The sequence below is a fragment of the Neodiprion lecontei genome, chromosome 1, assembly GCF_021901455.1.
Source record: "Neodiprion lecontei isolate iyNeoLeco1 chromosome 1, iyNeoLeco1.1, whole genome shotgun sequence".
Lineage (NCBI taxonomy): Eukaryota > Metazoa > Arthropoda > Insecta > Hymenoptera > Diprionidae > Neodiprion > Neodiprion lecontei.
The window spans coordinates 27,292,517-27,310,728 of record NC_060260.1 but is presented as its reverse complement, the minus strand read 5'-3'; the positions used below and the strand labels follow the sequence as shown (position 1 = coordinate 27,310,728).

The 18,212-nt window shown below is 44.9% G+C and overlaps 1 protein-coding gene across 3 annotated transcripts in view; it reads left to right on the top strand.

The window, feature by feature from the left end:
• LOC107226405 overlaps positions 1-18,212 on the top strand; it is a 63,814-nt gene that overhangs the window by 43,840 nt on the left and 1,762 nt on the right. For 2 of the 3 annotated variants that reach the window (XM_046746317.1, XM_046746316.1), the window contains exons 4-7: positions 13,433-13,888; positions 16,945-17,151; positions 17,390-17,574; positions 17,660-18,133. In XM_046746317.1, the coding sequence (XP_046602273.1) occupies positions 13,433-13,888; positions 16,945-17,151; positions 17,390-17,574; positions 17,660-18,133 (1,322 nt within the window). The remainder of the gene's footprint in view (positions 1-13,432; positions 13,889-16,944; positions 17,152-17,389; positions 17,575-17,659; positions 18,134-18,212) is intronic. The other variant, XM_046746318.1, reaches the window with a different exon arrangement.

Below are 18,212 nucleotides of genomic sequence, written 5' to 3'. Positions count from 1 at the left end.
ACGTTAGCCAATTACCGCGGTTTCCTAATTGAAAGCTCACACCGTCTAGGTCATTAACGCTAAAATACATACACACGCGTCTACGCATCTAAAGCATAACAAGAAAGTTCGATATTTTATCTCTTGTGAAAAATATGCATCTTTGTATATGTACAATACCATATGCATACCATAATAGCGAAGTCTTGCTCGATATCCGATTTATAGCTCAGTTAGTATAGGACCCTAGCAGCTTAGTTCTACATTTCCACGATTAAAAGGTACAATTTTACACAGCCCTGCATGCGTCCATCGCACATCGTATGTAGGCTAATACCCCAGGAAAGTATGACGAGGAGGCGGTGGCGCGTAGTGTGATTGATGAATAGCCGTATTATTACTCCTTTCAAGATAACATGTAAATGCACGCCTTACGCTAGTCGCAGCCACGATAGCTTTTCAGTCCGGCTAACGTCATTACACGTATGGCTGAGAAGGTGTTATCAGAAAAATTGCACATACGAGAGACAGAAAAAATGGCGTATTATTGTCATCCCGCGACCATGGTGGAGGACAATTATCGTAAAAACAGGCTGGAAAATATGAGCTGAGGTTCAACCATTGCAAGGTCTCGTAATACGGTGTGAGATAATAACGCTATGCTCACAAACTCATTTCATCCTCCAATGAGTCAAATCGGTGCCTTGCGTCTATGTCTTGCGAATGAATTTAATAATAAGCATTTTTGCGGTCAGCAGCTACCGTGAATATACGAGTATCACAGTTCCATGGTTCTATTTTCGGCACAGGGTTAATTCACCGGTTTTATTGGTCAAAATGTACGGGTGGCCAATTATCTTGCCGAATGCGGTTTAATGAAATGAAAATGAACGTGCCCACGGTCACGTACCATAATCTTGTTTTGCGCTCAACTCAACCTTCGCGTTCGCTTCGCTGATGTTGATACTCAGCTATCCAACTTGTCTCAATTTTTAATGCCGAAACGTAGGAATGGCGCTGAAGTTTAGGCTTTTCAGCATCCCGTAACACTGTAGCCGAGCTTTCCTCTACTTCTTTCTCCTCTACACTTTCTCTTTCGCACTGGATGACGTCCACTTAATTACGGATTGACGACTTCATTTGCCAGTCAACTTCGGCATTAATACATCCGAAAATCTGATCTGAAACTGCAAATTTACATAATTGCAGGTTTGCAGCCATGATTCCTGCTGCATTATTCGCTATCGCTGACTTGTCTGTTTCCACACGAATATGATTGAGCAAAGAGTTTGCAGATCAAATCCTCGTCAAGGCGCGGACTGAGCCAGTCTGTTACTAATTCTAGCATGAATTCAATTATTCGTAGCTAATGTTAAAGCACCGTTGCTAACGCGATGCGCCTGTCCGCAAATATATATCAGACTTTCATTTTTCGACCGGTGGTACCTAATTGCATCTCACAGAGCGGCACGCTTGTACCTACTTTCATTATCAAAAATAAATAGAATAACGCTATACGCAATTGAGAGTTTATATTTTGAGAAGAAATTGCTTCCTTATAACAGGCTGCGCACTACAACTGTATAATTGCGAATAATTAGAATCTGAGTACCTATTATTTCCAGTCCACGGGTGACTATCGGAGCCCACCTTTCGTAATAATACAATTTCTTTCGGGAGTATCGGGCGACTATCTAATGCGGTCTCTGAGTCACTTTTACTTGTTGTTACACTCCATTCGAGTTGCAAAATTAGGATCTCGAAAGTGGCAAATGTCCGCAATGATTCGTCGGAGTAAAAGTTAAATAGCAAACGTTACATCCTATACCTAACGTATACCGTGGATCTGTGATCGGCATAGTCACGCAGGAGAAACAAGAACGAAGAGACCTAACAATTCGCCATTATTGCTATATCGCGTCCGAAACGCCCTAGGAGCATCATCTGTTCTTCTGTAGAAGCGCTTGTAACTGTAAAATGACTTTTACGCAAGTAATACGCGTCTGCAGCGCGAAACGGTGTACAAGTATTGTTGCTTGGTGACGTGTCCGGTCCTCGATTTATCGCTGAAACCAGTTTCGGGATAAATGTATAAGAATTCCCAGCTCTCTCACTAGGCGACAACTTCTATATGTTTATATACATATGCACACATATATATATATGTATATATATATATATATGTGTATAGAGGATACATATACGCCTTGCCTTACGGTCGGGGGTGACGGTAAATTTTTAACTGAAAATATCAATGGACTTTACGAATGCGGCCCAGGTGTGAATGGACACTGTGTAGGTAGCCGGTGCCCGGTTGTTTCTAACTCTTTATACATTTATACCTCCTAACTCTCTCGACAACTTCGATACTGTGAAACAGAGTAATGTTACACTTCTCTTTGCTTGTCCGGCCCACGCGATGCCGCCTCATAAATAATTCCACGCATACAGGGATTGGCATAATCGCGGCACCGAGAGCGAACTCTTGGAAAAAAAACACACCTTTCGCAGCAAAAAATAATAATAATAAAAATACACACCTATACTTGTCGTAACAAACGCTGTATCGCTTGCAATTATGGCTTTCTTGTTTTGCTAATTTTTTATCCGCATACCGCATATGTATTATTTTTCGCATTTAGCCGCTTCGACGACCGTTAAAAACGACCTTTGCGACCGAAAACTGTTATTTTACGTAAGTCTGGCTCGTTTCATCCGCAACAAAAACTGTTTTTTTCTTCTTTTTTGTACATATTTCGTTTTTTTTTTCGTACCTCGTCTATTTCATGGTAATAATTTCTACGCGAATACAGGCCCGAATTCAAGACCACCAGAGACCTGATTATTATTTTACTGTACCAGTGCTTTGTTGTCATGAACGAATTTTGGAAACGGTGATTAATTGCACAATGTCGCACGAAACGGATAGCCAACTGCTTTATTAATTGTACTGCAGCCGACGTGCTGAGAGATATGATTTGAAAATACATAAGGTAGGCAAGTCGAAAAGCTATAAAGCATTCTAGTTCCTTTTGTTCGACATCTCTCGTCATTCGGTGTGTAAAATTATTTCGCGTAGTCACAGGTCTGAAAACAACTCATGACTCTCATAAGTATGCGACAGTTTTAACGGTGACAAATAAGCTCTTCCAGCCCACAGAAGAATGTCGAAAAACGGATCGTCGGTATTTTTTTGGTAATTATAACATGGCCGTGATGAATTACGTATGAGGACAAAGTTGTTGAGGATTAATGTTGGACTTGAACTTGCATCAGCCGGCGTTTCGATCAGTCCAATGTGGTATTTATAAAGCGAGTAAAATTGTAGGATGAAAATTTCAAGGTCATACTGTAGCCAGTAAATATTTTACATTAGAAACCGTGCCGATTGGATGTGAGCGTCTCTTTGGGTGGCTTACGCGGGAAATTTTTCTCAAGACGAACCGGACCCGATCTCACGATTAGAAACGGGATTAAAGTTGGAATTGTAATTTGAACCGGTGGTCACGACACGACTGTACTCGGCGGTAAACATTCGTCACGATTACTCAAAGGTTATACCATAGACTCCAGGATTGACTTGGACAGTGATTTATATCAAATTTGCATTCGACAGTGACTCGCGGATGTAAGTACCTATGTATCATCTACGAAGCGAACGCTACTGGTGTAATTTATTACGCGGAGGCGGAAAATTAATGCATTCATATCTTTGAACAGCGATCATGATTCGCGATGTAACATCTCACGGAATTATCGCAAATGAATTCTGCGCTCATCCGTCGCTCGGTGCATCAACTGTTCGCCCAGAAATTCGTTCATTGAACCCAACAGCTCGCCAATTACGAAAGCGTGCTCTAGGAATTGTGCATAATAAGAACAGCGGTCATCGTTTCACCTGCCCGCCGATCGCCCTCGATCCGTTTTTTCCCTTCTCTTAAGTTACCGAATTCCCGTACGTCCCTCATACTTTTGCACGACGCAAATTCAAGTGGAAAGCTTGAAGATGCGATGTCCTCATTTACGTGTCGATTTCTCCATTTTCCTTATTTCTTTCACCTACCGGCTGCACTTGCCATCCTGCGAATAAAACGAAATATCTCTTCCATGACCGCATCGCAATATCACGCTGCAATATTGTCGTGTTAAAAAATAACGCCCGACAGCGTGACCGTGAAAAGATTAACAATTTTTGGACAAAATTCGAGATCACTGAGCTGCAGCAGCAGCTGCAGAACGTGTATGCGAGTGAATTTCGCCTGTGAAGACGAAGATTTCATGCTCTCGATACCTGTTACCGACAAAAACAAAGGACAACGAGCGGTAAAAACTGTGCTCATTACTTTCAACTCATTCATCCGCAATAAATCATTCTCTCTGTTTTGCCTGTCGATTGCGTGTATAATGTATGTACGCGTTGTATACGACAGACATGTGCACTGTACATGGGATGAGTTTAGAGTTACCTTTCAAGTTTCTACCGATACAGCATCGGACTGCCCGTAGAAACATTCAAATGCATTTGCTCGCCGTCAGAAGTCCACTATTTGCTGTTACTCGTCGAGTGGACCACGCGTATAACGAAGGATTAGAAATCTGCGAACGCATGAAAATCAACAACAGATCGGCAGCTGATCGGTGAATATTCTTAACGAATGAAGAATGCAAAGTACGTCTACGGCGATGTTTAGCAATGGGATTTCACAGTTTCGATATTAAATTGCGCAATTGCCAGTTCCTACATTGCGACTGGTGCACGGCGCGCGAAACGTTCTGCAGACACCGTTCGTCGCTTATTATTTTTACGATTGTCTTACTGAGATCAGATGTACCGGCTCACGAATAAGGTGTGGTTACCCGCCACCTATATCACCTGTCCGGAACCGATATATGTGTTTCACCATTTACTGTTTAACCACGCACGAGTCTTAAGTACGCCTTGTTGCCCTGCACAATATAATCTATCTCTGCCTGTTTACTCGATACAGATTATATGTAATACAGAAATGTATATACCATGTAATACAGTGGAGTCTCACGATGGGACTTATGCGTGCCGGTATACCGTCCGCAATCAATACTAATGGCCGGTCCGTGATAACTTGAAGGCATTTTGTTACTACCACTGCTACCAAATCAAATGCAAATAGCTTATGTAAGGAACACGATACCCTGCCAATTACACACGCACGCACGCATCGTGTGTAACGGTATCGAAGACTTCTATATAATTCCGAGTTAACCGCGTAAGAAAATTTATTCGACAAACAAACGTCTCTGTATTCAAGAGCGTAACGAAACTCTCAGACTGCAGGATACTTGGTAAGCAAATTCGGGCGTTATCATTTTATACCCTATTCGTTGAAATCATTGACCTGGAAACTCTTGTTCTTTGCGAATCGCCATAATAATATCCATGCACCGAACCCAATAAGTATATGCGCGAAGTGCAAATTGATGATTTATATCGACAATATATTTCTCAATCACTCCGTCATTTTTCACGAAAATTTATGGAAAATCAACCGAGCGTTACTTTCAAGCGACTGTGTAGCGTTATTGTTCTTATCACGTAACAAATATCCTGACGCATGGCGTATAAATCGGTTTGTAACCAACGGTGACACCTGCTCGGACAAGTGGCAGTAAACTATTATTAGAAACAACCTTTCTATCGGTTGAAACCTTTGCCCAAGCGGCTCGTTCCGCCTACAGAAAACGCGTATAAGCATGCGGTAGATGTAAACGTAGAAGCGAAGGGAAAGGTGAGAGGGATCTGGTTGATTCGCCCACGTCGAGTAACAAAGCGAAGATACTGTGACAAATTCCCATATCACTCTCTCTCTTTTTCTCTCTCTCTCTCTCGTATCCGACGTCGATTGGCGATCAAGAGTCTCGCTGTTGTCTTTTACGTCATGTTGGAATTGAAAATGAACATTTTACTCGCGATGATTGTACGATTTTCGTAATCCGTTCAGCCATCCGAAGCTCCGTCGTACCGTGGTTCTTGCACAGTCACGAAATGTCAGTCAATGGAGAAACAGGCTTTCCGAACAAAAAATCATCCCAGCGAATGAGAACGGAGCTGCGCGGCGCGTTATAAATTTCTCCGGAAATTCTTACGTCTTCATTTTTCTCTCGATCCCGAGAATGGCGGAAAAAACGAATAACAACGATAAACGTCCGGTATGCAGAACCGATTGATGCGCGATTCGCCAATATCGTCATGTAACAGGTACCGAAGGGAAGGGTGCATAAGGCGGCTCCCGCTCAAGCTGCAGCGTTGGCATTCGCCGAGATGACAGACGCTGCTTTACATCCTAGAGCACGTCTCGGATTTGCATAAAACCACGCCGACTGTTTCAGACTCTATGCGGATCGAAAGGTCGGACCGTGCAGTCGTCGCGTCGCCCGCAGGAAGTTGATACTAAGATTCACTCTGCACCGTGCAGTTATTCATCGCTCAGTTATACCGTGGCACTCTGTCCTTCCATTGTCCCCGTATCGATGATCGCGTAACGAAAGGATGAAAAAATGTCAACCTCCCGGTCGTCTTGTTCCTCGACTCGACTTTCCCGTCATCGCATGTGCGCCATCGTGGTCGGCCAACTCTTACGCGCATTTTTTGCTTCGTCTTTACTATCAGCAGGGCCTCATAACTACCGCAGCGCACATTTCTACCGAGTAGATATTTGTCTGCACGATTTTGTCCGAAGACTGCGCATGCATTGTGGCTCGGATATGCGGAGAAATCTTAAACAGCGTGTGGAGAACAGCGCGCATCGCGCGGTTGGTTAAAATCATCACAGGTCGGTTGACTTTTCCAGGGGTATTTTAATATGAACTTTTGACTCCTCACGTTCGTTCGCGTTAACAGTTGCAACATCATTTTGATTGCGCACTTTCATATTCTCCGCAAGAGGAGAACTGGATATGCACACTCAAAACTTCATCTCGTAAACCGAGCTAGGTATAACTATCATGCAATATATGTGATTAGAGCGTGTAATGAGTTAACCGATAAACGCTGCTGAGTCCAAAGCTAGCGTCGCTAATCGTATGGAATTTATACTCGTTTAAGAAAAATATCCACCTCCCGGCTTCGGCTTTGCGCTTCTATCTCGGAAAATGACTGGCTACTTGCTGAACGTGTTATTTTATCGTTCCGATCGTATGTGGCGCAGGTGTGTCAAGGATTTTTCTGCTCATCGTTGCAGCTCTGTTACCCCGTCAACGCTTCTAAAGTGGGATCAAATCGGGGAAATAAGAACACGTCTTGTCCCGAAATTTCTGAGTTATCTGCAAACGGATTCAAAAAACGCAAGGAAATTTTCTTAGCGAAGAGTTTTTTTCATGGCAGGATTCGAATTGTAATCCAGTGAAGTACTTGTTATACACTTGGTAATGGTTGAGTTGGATAATTTTTCGTAAGAATGGGGAGGAAAAAGTGTCCTCGCGACACGAGTAAACTTCTCCCTGAATAATTCAATGCCCGAGGGATTGAGCCGGTCCGAACACTTAAATCTCTGAAAAGTTTTCGTGCAAGTTAGGCAAAGTACGCGAGAAAGTACGAGAGAGGAAAAGCGCGGAAATGGCAACAATGTTCCTAGTTTCGATTTCAGACTAGCTCGTTAGCGCATGTGGTTTACAATCCAAGGATTATGGTGGCCTTTTATCGTTGCCGCGTTGAGCAGGCTTTTTGCCTTGATGGAAGCAGCAGTCCAACGAAAGTATGAGATCTGGGCTAGATTGAAACGTTACACGGTCTCCTCCCACCGGAGTCTGCGTGTATGTGTCGTCGTTCCGGAATCGACGCTAGCGTAACTCACCGTGCGTATATTTATCTATTTAGTTGTGAGCGTAAATCTAACCCGGCATGGTTTAACTTGCGGGAACTTTCAATCCGGAAAGTCACGTTCGTTACCACTATTAATGACTCGCACCATGGAGTCTTTGGTTTTTCTTTCGTGGCGACTCGAGTGTTTTCACTGTCGCAGAATATTGAACTTGCAGGATTCGATGTTAGATAATTCTTCTTCAAATTGTTTGTTCTACTTGTATGGGAAGTTACTGGGAACACTGTACTTTGCACACAAAGGAGACCTTCGAGCTTCAGAGAAGCTCGGATGTACGATGCTGCTGGTTCATATGAGCTACCGTTTTGTAAAACGCAGCTGCTACATGCACTGGACAATCGTAATACAATGGACATTAATTATTGTTTTTCAAGAAATGAGTCTTACATCGCAGATAGTTTGATTACTACAGTTTAAGGTAAACGGCAGCGTTGGCTGGAGAATAAAATCTGGTAGAGGTTCGAAATGATCAAGCTCAAAACGCGGCTAACTTCTCAGGCTGTATAGTGAGCTTCGTTTGCGAACTCCAGCTTGTTTGGTTTCAATAAAATTTCGTCAAATAACGCATCGGAGTCACTTTTTTGCCACTCTAAATTCAATGCTCGAAAAAACATATACGCGTATAATACACGTATCTACGCCCTATAGATTTGTGACAGCGAAATTGGCATTCTGTACGAAAAAATCTGCATCAAGAAGCTAACTGTTATACCTACTTATGAAGATAAAAAAGATATGATGTTTGAAAATTCGACTTTCCTCTTCAACGTCGCAATGTTTAGCAAAAGCTCATCTGTTTCATCGTCAGCCGTGTCGTTCAAGAGTGACTCAACAAGGAAAGTTTCCGGGATATAACTCCCTGAAAAGTTGCTGAATCCACGGTACAAATTATTGACATTATCAATCGGTGGCTGTCGGCCTTAATCATGACAGTAAAGTGTCTCTTTAGATACGGTCAACCCGATCTGTACAACGACGATCACGATCGGCGCGTCACCGCAGGATTAGAAAACGGTTTTAGCACGAGTTTGGATCGACGCGCCAGATCCACGAATGGTATATAGACTGTTTTGCAACGTCGGAATTCCGGCTCTGCACATTATAAGGCACCAGAACAATCTGACGGACAGTTGCTCTCGGCGGGCGCGAGTTCTTCGTGATTTCACGTCAGCCGTACCCCGCTGCAACCGGCACCGCATTACGTGATTACATACACACTGTTCTCTTAGGTGGGTCGGTACTGTTGTGGCATCCATAAAACTATGTCGAAGGCCGGTTGTTGTCAGTTATACGGCGACGGGACTACGAAAGGAAAAGTGATTTACAGTCACGACCGAGTCTGAAGCCGTCCGCAGCGGACCTGCAGACGTACTCCTGCATTAGCCGGGCACCATTTTTCCCATCTGTAACCAGGTACCGAGTCAATTTCTGAGGGTGGGAAGGCTTTCGAGCGAAATTCCATTGGGTTCAACTTTTGCTGCAGTTCTTTATATTTGGCCGCGTACCACGAGATGCTGCAACGTCGGTGCCGCTCGAATTTGCTAACGAATCAAATTCAGGTCAATCATTGTTCCGAATCTCTTTTGTATACGTGTTGAATGGTTTGAATTACCAATGGTACCGATTTTCGGAAGTTTCTGGGGAAAATCGTTTCAATGCATCTGACAAATTTGTCAAAAATAATTTGAAAACATCTGCAATAACGATCCATTTGACCGTTTGGAGTTTTGATTCGTCAAATCGACAATACTCGAAGGACTGTACACGGTCAATCTGAATCGTGACCATTCGAAATCTAGATCAGCACCCGGAAATGATGAATTTATGAATGACCGCGGGAACAGAAGATAACGTTGAAAAGTGCGTGGGATGATCAGTACACGCAAAAATGGAGTGAATCTTGTTTTTATTAAATTTATGACACCGTGTCAAGGATAATTTACCAAGAGACGAGCTGGACGGTTGGAAGTATAAGAGCGTCGTGGCAATTACGCCAACGCCTAACAATTGATTCGAACAACCAGCGGACGTTCGGCGAGATGGTTATGAAATGTTCCCAAGAGCCTGACACCCAAAGGTTGTACTTGAGGGCGATAAATCAGGTCAGTTCAGACGATAAACAGCCGCGCATAGGGAAGAACAAAAGGAAGACTGACGTGATCTGGCGATGTATAACGCGGTTCAGGGTATAATCGAGGAGAGTTGCACCACTGGAAGTCGTAACTCATACAAAACTCGAGTGACGTTCCAACCATGAAAATGTGCTCAACCTGCGCTCCGTTTTCTCCTCAATTCAGGCCCTCGGTCCACCTTTTCACCCGTCTTTACTACTTCGTCGATTTCATTCAGCAGGCGTATCACTCCTTTGATGTCATAACTTAGCACCAAGATATTGCCCGGCTCTACAACCCGACACGCGATACCGCGCGCGGTTTGGTTCGATTTGGTTGTTCGGTTGAGAAAATCTCTCGAAGAGTTACACGCGCGATAGACTTGGTCAGAGGCAAAGGCACAAAGCACCTGTTTTAGTTTCCTTATTTTTACGCTGTCTAACGGCCTGCGTGGGCGAGCCACTCCCTTGGTGCCACGATGCCTACTTGCGCATATGTGCGTACACATATGCATGCATGCATGCGTGCATGCATACCGTGCACCGTACCGATTCTCGTGGGAAAGAACTGCGTCCGTCTCTCCCTATGTTTGTACGTTCGTTAGCTCGTTCGCTACCCTGCAGTATTTCCTCCCATTCGTTTCTCTGGTTAACTGCCTTTGATCCGCCTCTTTCACCTCTGGCGCCACGGTTATTCCGACGACCTTGAACGGCGGCAAGGTGTCGCTGCCGAATACCATTTACTGGGAATCCGATCCCTCGAAGAAATGACGAAGCTGAGGGTCTGGGCAGGCTCAATTATGGATATCGTTTTAATATTTCCCCAGGGATAGCTGAGCACCTCTTGGTCAGGAATCAATTAGATGCATTCCATATCTCTACTTACAGAAATCCAGGATTGACGAGGTTCGACTTTGCGGACCTCATCCTGCCCAGTTCGCAGCCTTTGAAAAAACTAATTGCAGTTCGAGTATCCATAGAGTATTTATATACACGTATTGTAATTCGTTTTATTTTAACTTCTCTTCTCTTGAATATTGGTGCTTGGAAATATCCAGACTCCACAGTTCCGAGCGTCTAGTTAAGTCGGAACAAAGTGCATAAGAATTCAAGACACGTCGACGAGCGATGCGTGCAGAGGGACACGCCACACCGCTTTATTATAATCGCAATTCCTTCTACTTTTGCGGGCGCAGGGTATATTTACGTTCCACCGATATGAGATTTTTTGCATCAATTTTTTTTTATTGCAAGGGTGCAAAGACCCTCGGCCGTACAATGCTCGATATAAAAAAACACTCCCAAGTGAATCCAATTCTTGGATTCCGACTCGAACTTATTACTTGTCCAGTCGTAATACTGTCGACCAAATACCAGGGGTCGATCCCTGCGCTTCGTTCCCGGACACGAATCGACCACCTGATTGTTGGACGGGCTTTGTTAACGCGACCGGCCCCGAGGGGTGAAAAGGAAAGAATTAAAGGGTGGATCAGACTGATATATGCACTATGTAGCAGGTCTTTTATAGCACAGTGAACAGAATGAACGTGGCGAGCTCGATCGAGAGGGTTAAAGTCACGAATCCCCCATTCCAAAAAAAAAATAAAATAAATAAATAAATAAAAATAAAAATCCCTCAACTTATGTTGTACTTGTAACAAGTTTGCGCTGATGCATGACGAAATCAATATTTCGTGACTCGTGTTTTCCGCGGAATAACGTACGATCCTGACGGGACATAAGTGCAACTATTAATGGTAAGCACGCTTAAGCCTCAAGCTTTGGAAATTCTACCGTCGCAGGATTATCGGAGTTAAAACCTGTTCGTAGTTGAGGGAGAGACTGCGAAGGGTGGCCGACGTTCTGAGTTTTAACAATTTCGGCTTTGGGGGGTTGACGGTCTCTGTTACGAGAACGTGTTTTTCATGATGGTGACGCAGTTCGCTCCGCGCCACGCGGTTGCCATGATGTGAGTCGCACCCCAATTCACCGTTTGATATGCGTCCAAAGAGCGACTATCGATTTCGGACGCAAGTCGGGCGGCGGTTGGCGAGATGAACCGAACCTCTGGGAACCTCGTTCGCGGAGAAAAATTGCCCGTAGTCGACGTTAGCCAATAGAAACGATTGGCCTTTGAACGAATTCTCGTGGATAATTTGCAACCACGATTGCGGTGTCCTTCTCTTCTCTCCTCTTTCTCACCGTGTGAAATACCTCAACGTTGGCACATAGCAAATTTTTGCTGACTGTCACGCGAGCGTTTTCCGGCACGCGGCGAACATTTGCTGAGCTGACAGTCACGCTGGTATTCGGAGGGCTCGAGTTCTTTCGGGAATGCAAATGGCTGCCTCGCCGCGCAACGCGACGACAAGAGCTAACCAATTATTGCACTTGCGGCGGTGCACCATTTGTCAGATCTAATGGATTTGCGATATTGCCGAGGCTGCGGAGTAACCAGCGCGGTGTAACAAGTTCCCAGAGATCTTGTTAGCACGTCCTTAGAAAGTATAAAACGTAACGGTGGCATGCGCTGGCAGGCTTATACCCCAGAAACAATTCGCACGCCATAAATCGTGATCTGTAATAATTAATTAAGACGTCCTGGTGGCGCGCATACGCCGCAACAGCCGCGTTCTACCGGCGCCTGTCGACTGCAAGCACAAGTCCATGCTGGCAGCTCGGTGTTCCCAGAAGCTGCGTTTCAACTCACTACGTATGTTAAGGAGCTAGGAAGAAGGCGAGCCCTGGTAGGAACTCTTGTGGCCTGGTAATTGCGCGCTTGTAGTCTTGTTTTATTTAACGATTTCGCTGCCCGGATTATACCCAGCCACACACCGTCTTCTTGCAGCGCGGTTTGTCAGGCCTAGAGTCGCACGGCTGCTCTCCTACGTATCCGACATGCGTATGCAACATGTATACAACATAATCGTAACAGACATGGAAAAAACGAATTTCACCCATTCGTCACGCGATGCCAAAATACAAACGTCTCATTGTCCTCGAGTTATTAATAATTAATCCAACAACAGTTGCGGGGATCAAAATTCTACGCACTCGTCAGTAGCTCAAAAGGTAGATACAAATGTCCGAAGATATCTGAGCTAATTGTCCAACTGATTCTCGAAGGAAACTTGATTTTCATTGAACAGAACCATTCGGAATTCGACCCGCAGCTGATATAACTTAGGTGTATAAATACGTCGTGTTTCATACATCCTGCACACCGCAGAGTTTTCGCTACGTATTGATTCGCTCAGAGACTCAAACGTGTTCAGACTTCCTAGCCGAGTCTCCGGACTCTCCTCGTGTGGCTCTGTAATGTCATCAGAAGTTGGCAGGGAAGCCCGGGAGTCTCGACACGTGCTCCGGAAGGGATGAGGCCAAGTTCCTGCAGACGGACGAAACGTGCGGTGGAAACCGACCGAGCAAAAATCTCGCCCCAGGTTCCGCATTAATAATGAAACCTTCTCTTCATCTTCTGTTCCAGGTGATATCGAGGACTGTTTAGTCGCGCCCGTGTCGCAGGGCCAATTTACGCCCCTTCCCGAAGCCCTTTGCTGGGCCATCCTCGAGTTGACGTCCCAGCGGCAGGCGGCCACCCTGGACACCCTTAGGACAGCCCTGAGAAACGCGTTCCCGGCGATGCAACGACCTGGACGCGATCTCGTCTACGACGCGCTGGCCAAGCTGATGCAGGAGAGGAAAATTTACCACACTTCTCAGGGCTACTTTGTCGTCACCCCCGAGACCAGGCGGCTCAGGCGGGACTCCGGGAGTTCCAGGAGGAACTCCAGGGAAGTTCACGGTTCCAGAGGACAAGGCGGGATGCTAATGAGCAACGACGAAGCTATGGCTCTGGTTCACGGCGAGATGCTGACCTTGAGAGACGGTGACGTCACCCACCAGGCCGTGCAGACGAATTTGGCAGACGTAATCTGTGGAGGTATGCGGACTTTCTAAAATTACGTAATTTCGCCTCTTCTCCCGGGTTCTCCTTTTGCGTGCAGTTATAAAGCTTTATTCAGATATAAATATGTATGTACCTACTTCAGTTTGATTATGTCGGATTTTCCGTTTCGCATAGGTGAATGAAAATTTCTAGTTCAACATAGCGCTAGTTGATCATGGTAGACGTAGCCCAAGTCGGGCTGCCGTTGTAGCAAAGCGCTGAAACATTGGCTATTTTAAATGGCATAACCGGTTTGTGACATTTTTACTTGCCATATGAAACGGCGCGTCGTTACATCGTTAAAAAAAAAAAATTCCTCACGGCCGGTGAGGAGAATTTGCGAACATGGCATTACTTATCATTCAATAAGCAGATAGGAAAAGACTGTCCTTTGAGGAGCTGACGATGATTTGAAGGTTCGATGCGGTAAGATCAACATACGAAAATTAGTGTAAATGGTCGGGTACAAAAGTCACGTACGGTAGAAGAGAAACGCAGCGAAATTACGAAATATCCCACGAGTGGGACTGCAGTCAGATGTTTGGCCACAATCAGCCGAATAAACAAGAGTTCACGACCTTAAACAGTTTATATCTATATCTGAACACGAAGGAGTATAACGTGGTATCCTTGGCGGGTATTTGAACCCCGCAGTTCTGCGCCTGAAGTTGCAGAGTCGAGCATTTGTAATGGTATCCGGGTTACGTAGGCGGCTATAAAATGGCTGAAAACTGTTGGACACTACATGTGATTTCGAGCAAACGAAAATCTGGATCGGTAGATGCGGAAAGAGAACAAGTTGTTTCTAAATTTGAAATGTATCTTGAACAATAAAGCCATATCTGAATTTTGCCACGAGTATGTACGTCCATGACAACTTCCTGTTGACGTACGTTCACCTGTTAAATTCTTATCTCCGTGCCCATTTATTGTTGTATGTACTCTCTTCCGAGCCCTGTGATGCGCATCAAACACAAGAAAGCGAAAATACCCAACTTGCGGACGAAAAAGTATCTCCTTCCCGAGTAACTCTGAAACCTTGCCCCGACTTGTGCACTCATGCATACTCTACAGTCACCACTTTACTCGAGAAAGCGCCCGTAGCGTCACACGCTTCGAGCGCCTATCTTCATACCGCAATGCGGACAGCTTCTTATGCATGGATAGGATAGGACGAACGCTTGTTCACGGGCACGTACGCAGACCATGGAACTTGTTCGTAATACGCGGTTGTTAACACATAAGAGAGAGACTGAGATTATACCTCGGTCCATTCAAGGTCTGGATTGGTCGTGCTTTTAATAGCAATGTCCAATGTCGAGATTTGCCCATTATGACGAGGAGTTGTTTTTTTCATCTCAGTGCAAAGCGGGAGTTACACAAGATTCGTGGATAGGTTCTTTGAATTGTTGCGGTTTTTTACCAACTTGAACGATCCCGTTCGCGTTATTGTACACTTTGGAATAACTGCTTTAGTTGAAAGGCAGCGCAGAATAGCGACAAGTCCGTATGGAGTAAAAACTAATCAACAGAGGACCCTGCAGAATCCTTATGTGAATCGGCTCTCGGTTGAATTGGCTGAAATTTTAGTATGTCGTTTAGTATAAATTTTAGTCCCCTTGAAGTTTTGTAATTCGTAAAAATCGCGTAATCCAGAGATAACAAAAAATCCGCGCACCCCCTTTCCGAGGCCTGTATTTCACAACATACTTGAAAATTTCAGCCAATTCGATCAAGAGCCAATTCCCATAAGGATTCTGCGGGGTTCTTTGGAGAAACTTTACAAACTAGATGAAATTGGAACGCATATCACGTATAGCAGCTTTGCAGTGTTGTTAGAATTTTGTTTTAACGGAGAAAATATTTAGGAAATCTCAAACTTTGTCGAAATATTTTGTTAAGTCCGTCATCAATATACTTAGTCTGGCAGAGAAATGCCCAATTCAAAAAACATTGTTTTCCAAAACTCAGAACTTCAAGGATGATTGCCCTAGTCACAACATTTTTGCAACATGATCAGTGTCATAAATTTTTACGAGTTCAATGAAAAACTGTAAAAACACAATAAATAAAACAATCCTCTGTGAACGTGACCTCGATTAAAACAAAAAAAAAACACAAGCACCGTTTGATTAAGATCCGTTTCCCCGTTTTTAGATATAATTTCGTAAGAGCATGATGTGAACTCTGTATTTACACTGTATTGTCTCAGGTTATTGATCTGTCCTGAAATCCTGAAACGCTGCTCGTATATTTCTTGAATCACCAAAAATAAAACTTCGTTACGTTCACCATCGTTTTTGTTTCCACAAAGAAACGACGTGACATCTGGGTCATGCCTTGGAAGCAACGAATTTACTGGCTAGCCATGAAAGTCTGCGGTAGGTATAAACCCTAACTGTCTATGAGGCGGCAAATTGAACAGAGTGACGTTAACCAATACGATACTCCGTACAAAAGGTCCTAGATTTCCATGATTTTCCTGCATCTACGTTTGAATCGGCAGTGCCGAGCTCACGTTCGCTGACACGATTGTTCCGTGCTCTCTTGATCTCACGTGTGTCTCGCTCGATGCCTGTGCCCGAGTCTCTGATACCCGTGTGCTTGGAAAGCGTTTAGCACAACGATGTACATTAGCTATTGGTCACGACATCTTCTACCGTTAGTTACCGCCGCTGGGTTGGTGCGGCACCCAGAGGCTGATATTCGCGAATGATATCCACCTTCTCGAATAACTGTGAGGTATTAATCATAATAGAAGCCAAGTGTGTACTTGGTGAAAATTCTCATGAAGTCAAGCAGTTACGTAGACGCACTTAAACTTACGTAAATTCATTTGGAAATACGTGGCAATTAGAATTCACGAAGACTCGATGTCAGGTGTATGTATATTTTGTTTCAGAATGGTCAGCCCCTCAGCAATCATAGATAATGCATTCGTACTTACTAATGTGAAAACGTAACCTCTGATAGCTGCACTGTGAATGGGTCAATCGAAAATGCGGTATCCGTAGTGTCGAGTGATCTTGACCGCTCCTCTTTTTTTTCAGGAAATCCTAACGACAAGGTCCTCTTCGCCAGGTGTCGATCTGTTCCTGGACGCTTGGAGCGAAGGCATTCTCTGCGTCTCTGGGGGTCCGCCAGACGCCTTCACAGGAGTGGCAGTTCTCGATCCTTGCCGCGAAGACCGGACAGAAGCGACACCTCCTCGAGTGCTGAGTACGCCAGCACAGACAGCACCCCTCACAGTCCAACGAGTGAGTCCCATTGGGAAGGGTTTGATTTGGTGACGGGTGGTGAAACTCTGCAATTTTTTAACGTATACCAAACTGACTTTTCAAGTTTTCTACATTATATTGCCCTGTGTATAATTGCCTTTGAACCTGTATGACACCTTGGTTGGTCGCGGAGCTTCTAGTCACCTTAGCTGATAGCAAACCCTTCCCAGTATCCTTCGGCGCTTAACTTTCCTACACGATCGGCTCTCTTTTTAAGGCTTCTCAAACATATTTTCAGAGAAAATTGGACTACTGTCGAGACTCTTTCGACGCAGCTCACGCAGGAAGGGCAGTCCGCTTATGGGGACTTTCAGTGCCCAGTATCCACCGACAGAGTGGTTCAACCCTCGTGTTGTTCATCTGCACAGCGTCGCTACCCAAACCAGGGCAGCTAGTCCTTCGGTAAATATCAGAGCAGGCCAGTTCACTGGTCATGCATTTATACGGGTGTTGTTTTCTTATACAACGATTAAATTTTTATTCATAGATGATGGAAGGCTTGGACCAGTCTCAGGCCAGTTTTCAAGTCTGGGATGACTCCAGCTCCGCCCGATCAGCGACGCTTCCAAGGCGCCACCGGCGCCAAGCTAGCGGTGACTCGTCCAGCCTGCTCGCAAACTCGACGCCCAGAAGTTCGAGGCGTCATCGATCACCTTGTTCGACTTTGCCCAGATCGAAGTGTTCCAGCCTGAGTCGATGCACGTCGAGAGCGTCGGTCCTGCCACCGAGTGGAGCGCAGGACATTTATCAGAACCGAGGCCAAACACAGACGGGAAAACATTCGGCGAACTCGTCGCCAAGCAGAAGTGGAGGAAGTTCCGGTTCCGTCAGAGCCTCAAATGGAAGTCCTGGGAAAACTGGTACTCTTGGTAGATCTAGCACTCGTCACAGCTCCCGACGACCCAGCCACGACTCAACTGGAAGTGGCACGAAGTCCTCAAATAGTTCTCCACAGCATAAGGTAAGGAATACGCGCGATCACTGATGACGAATGCGTTGATGCGATGATCACGCGTTCAGCGATTGATTATGCCATACGT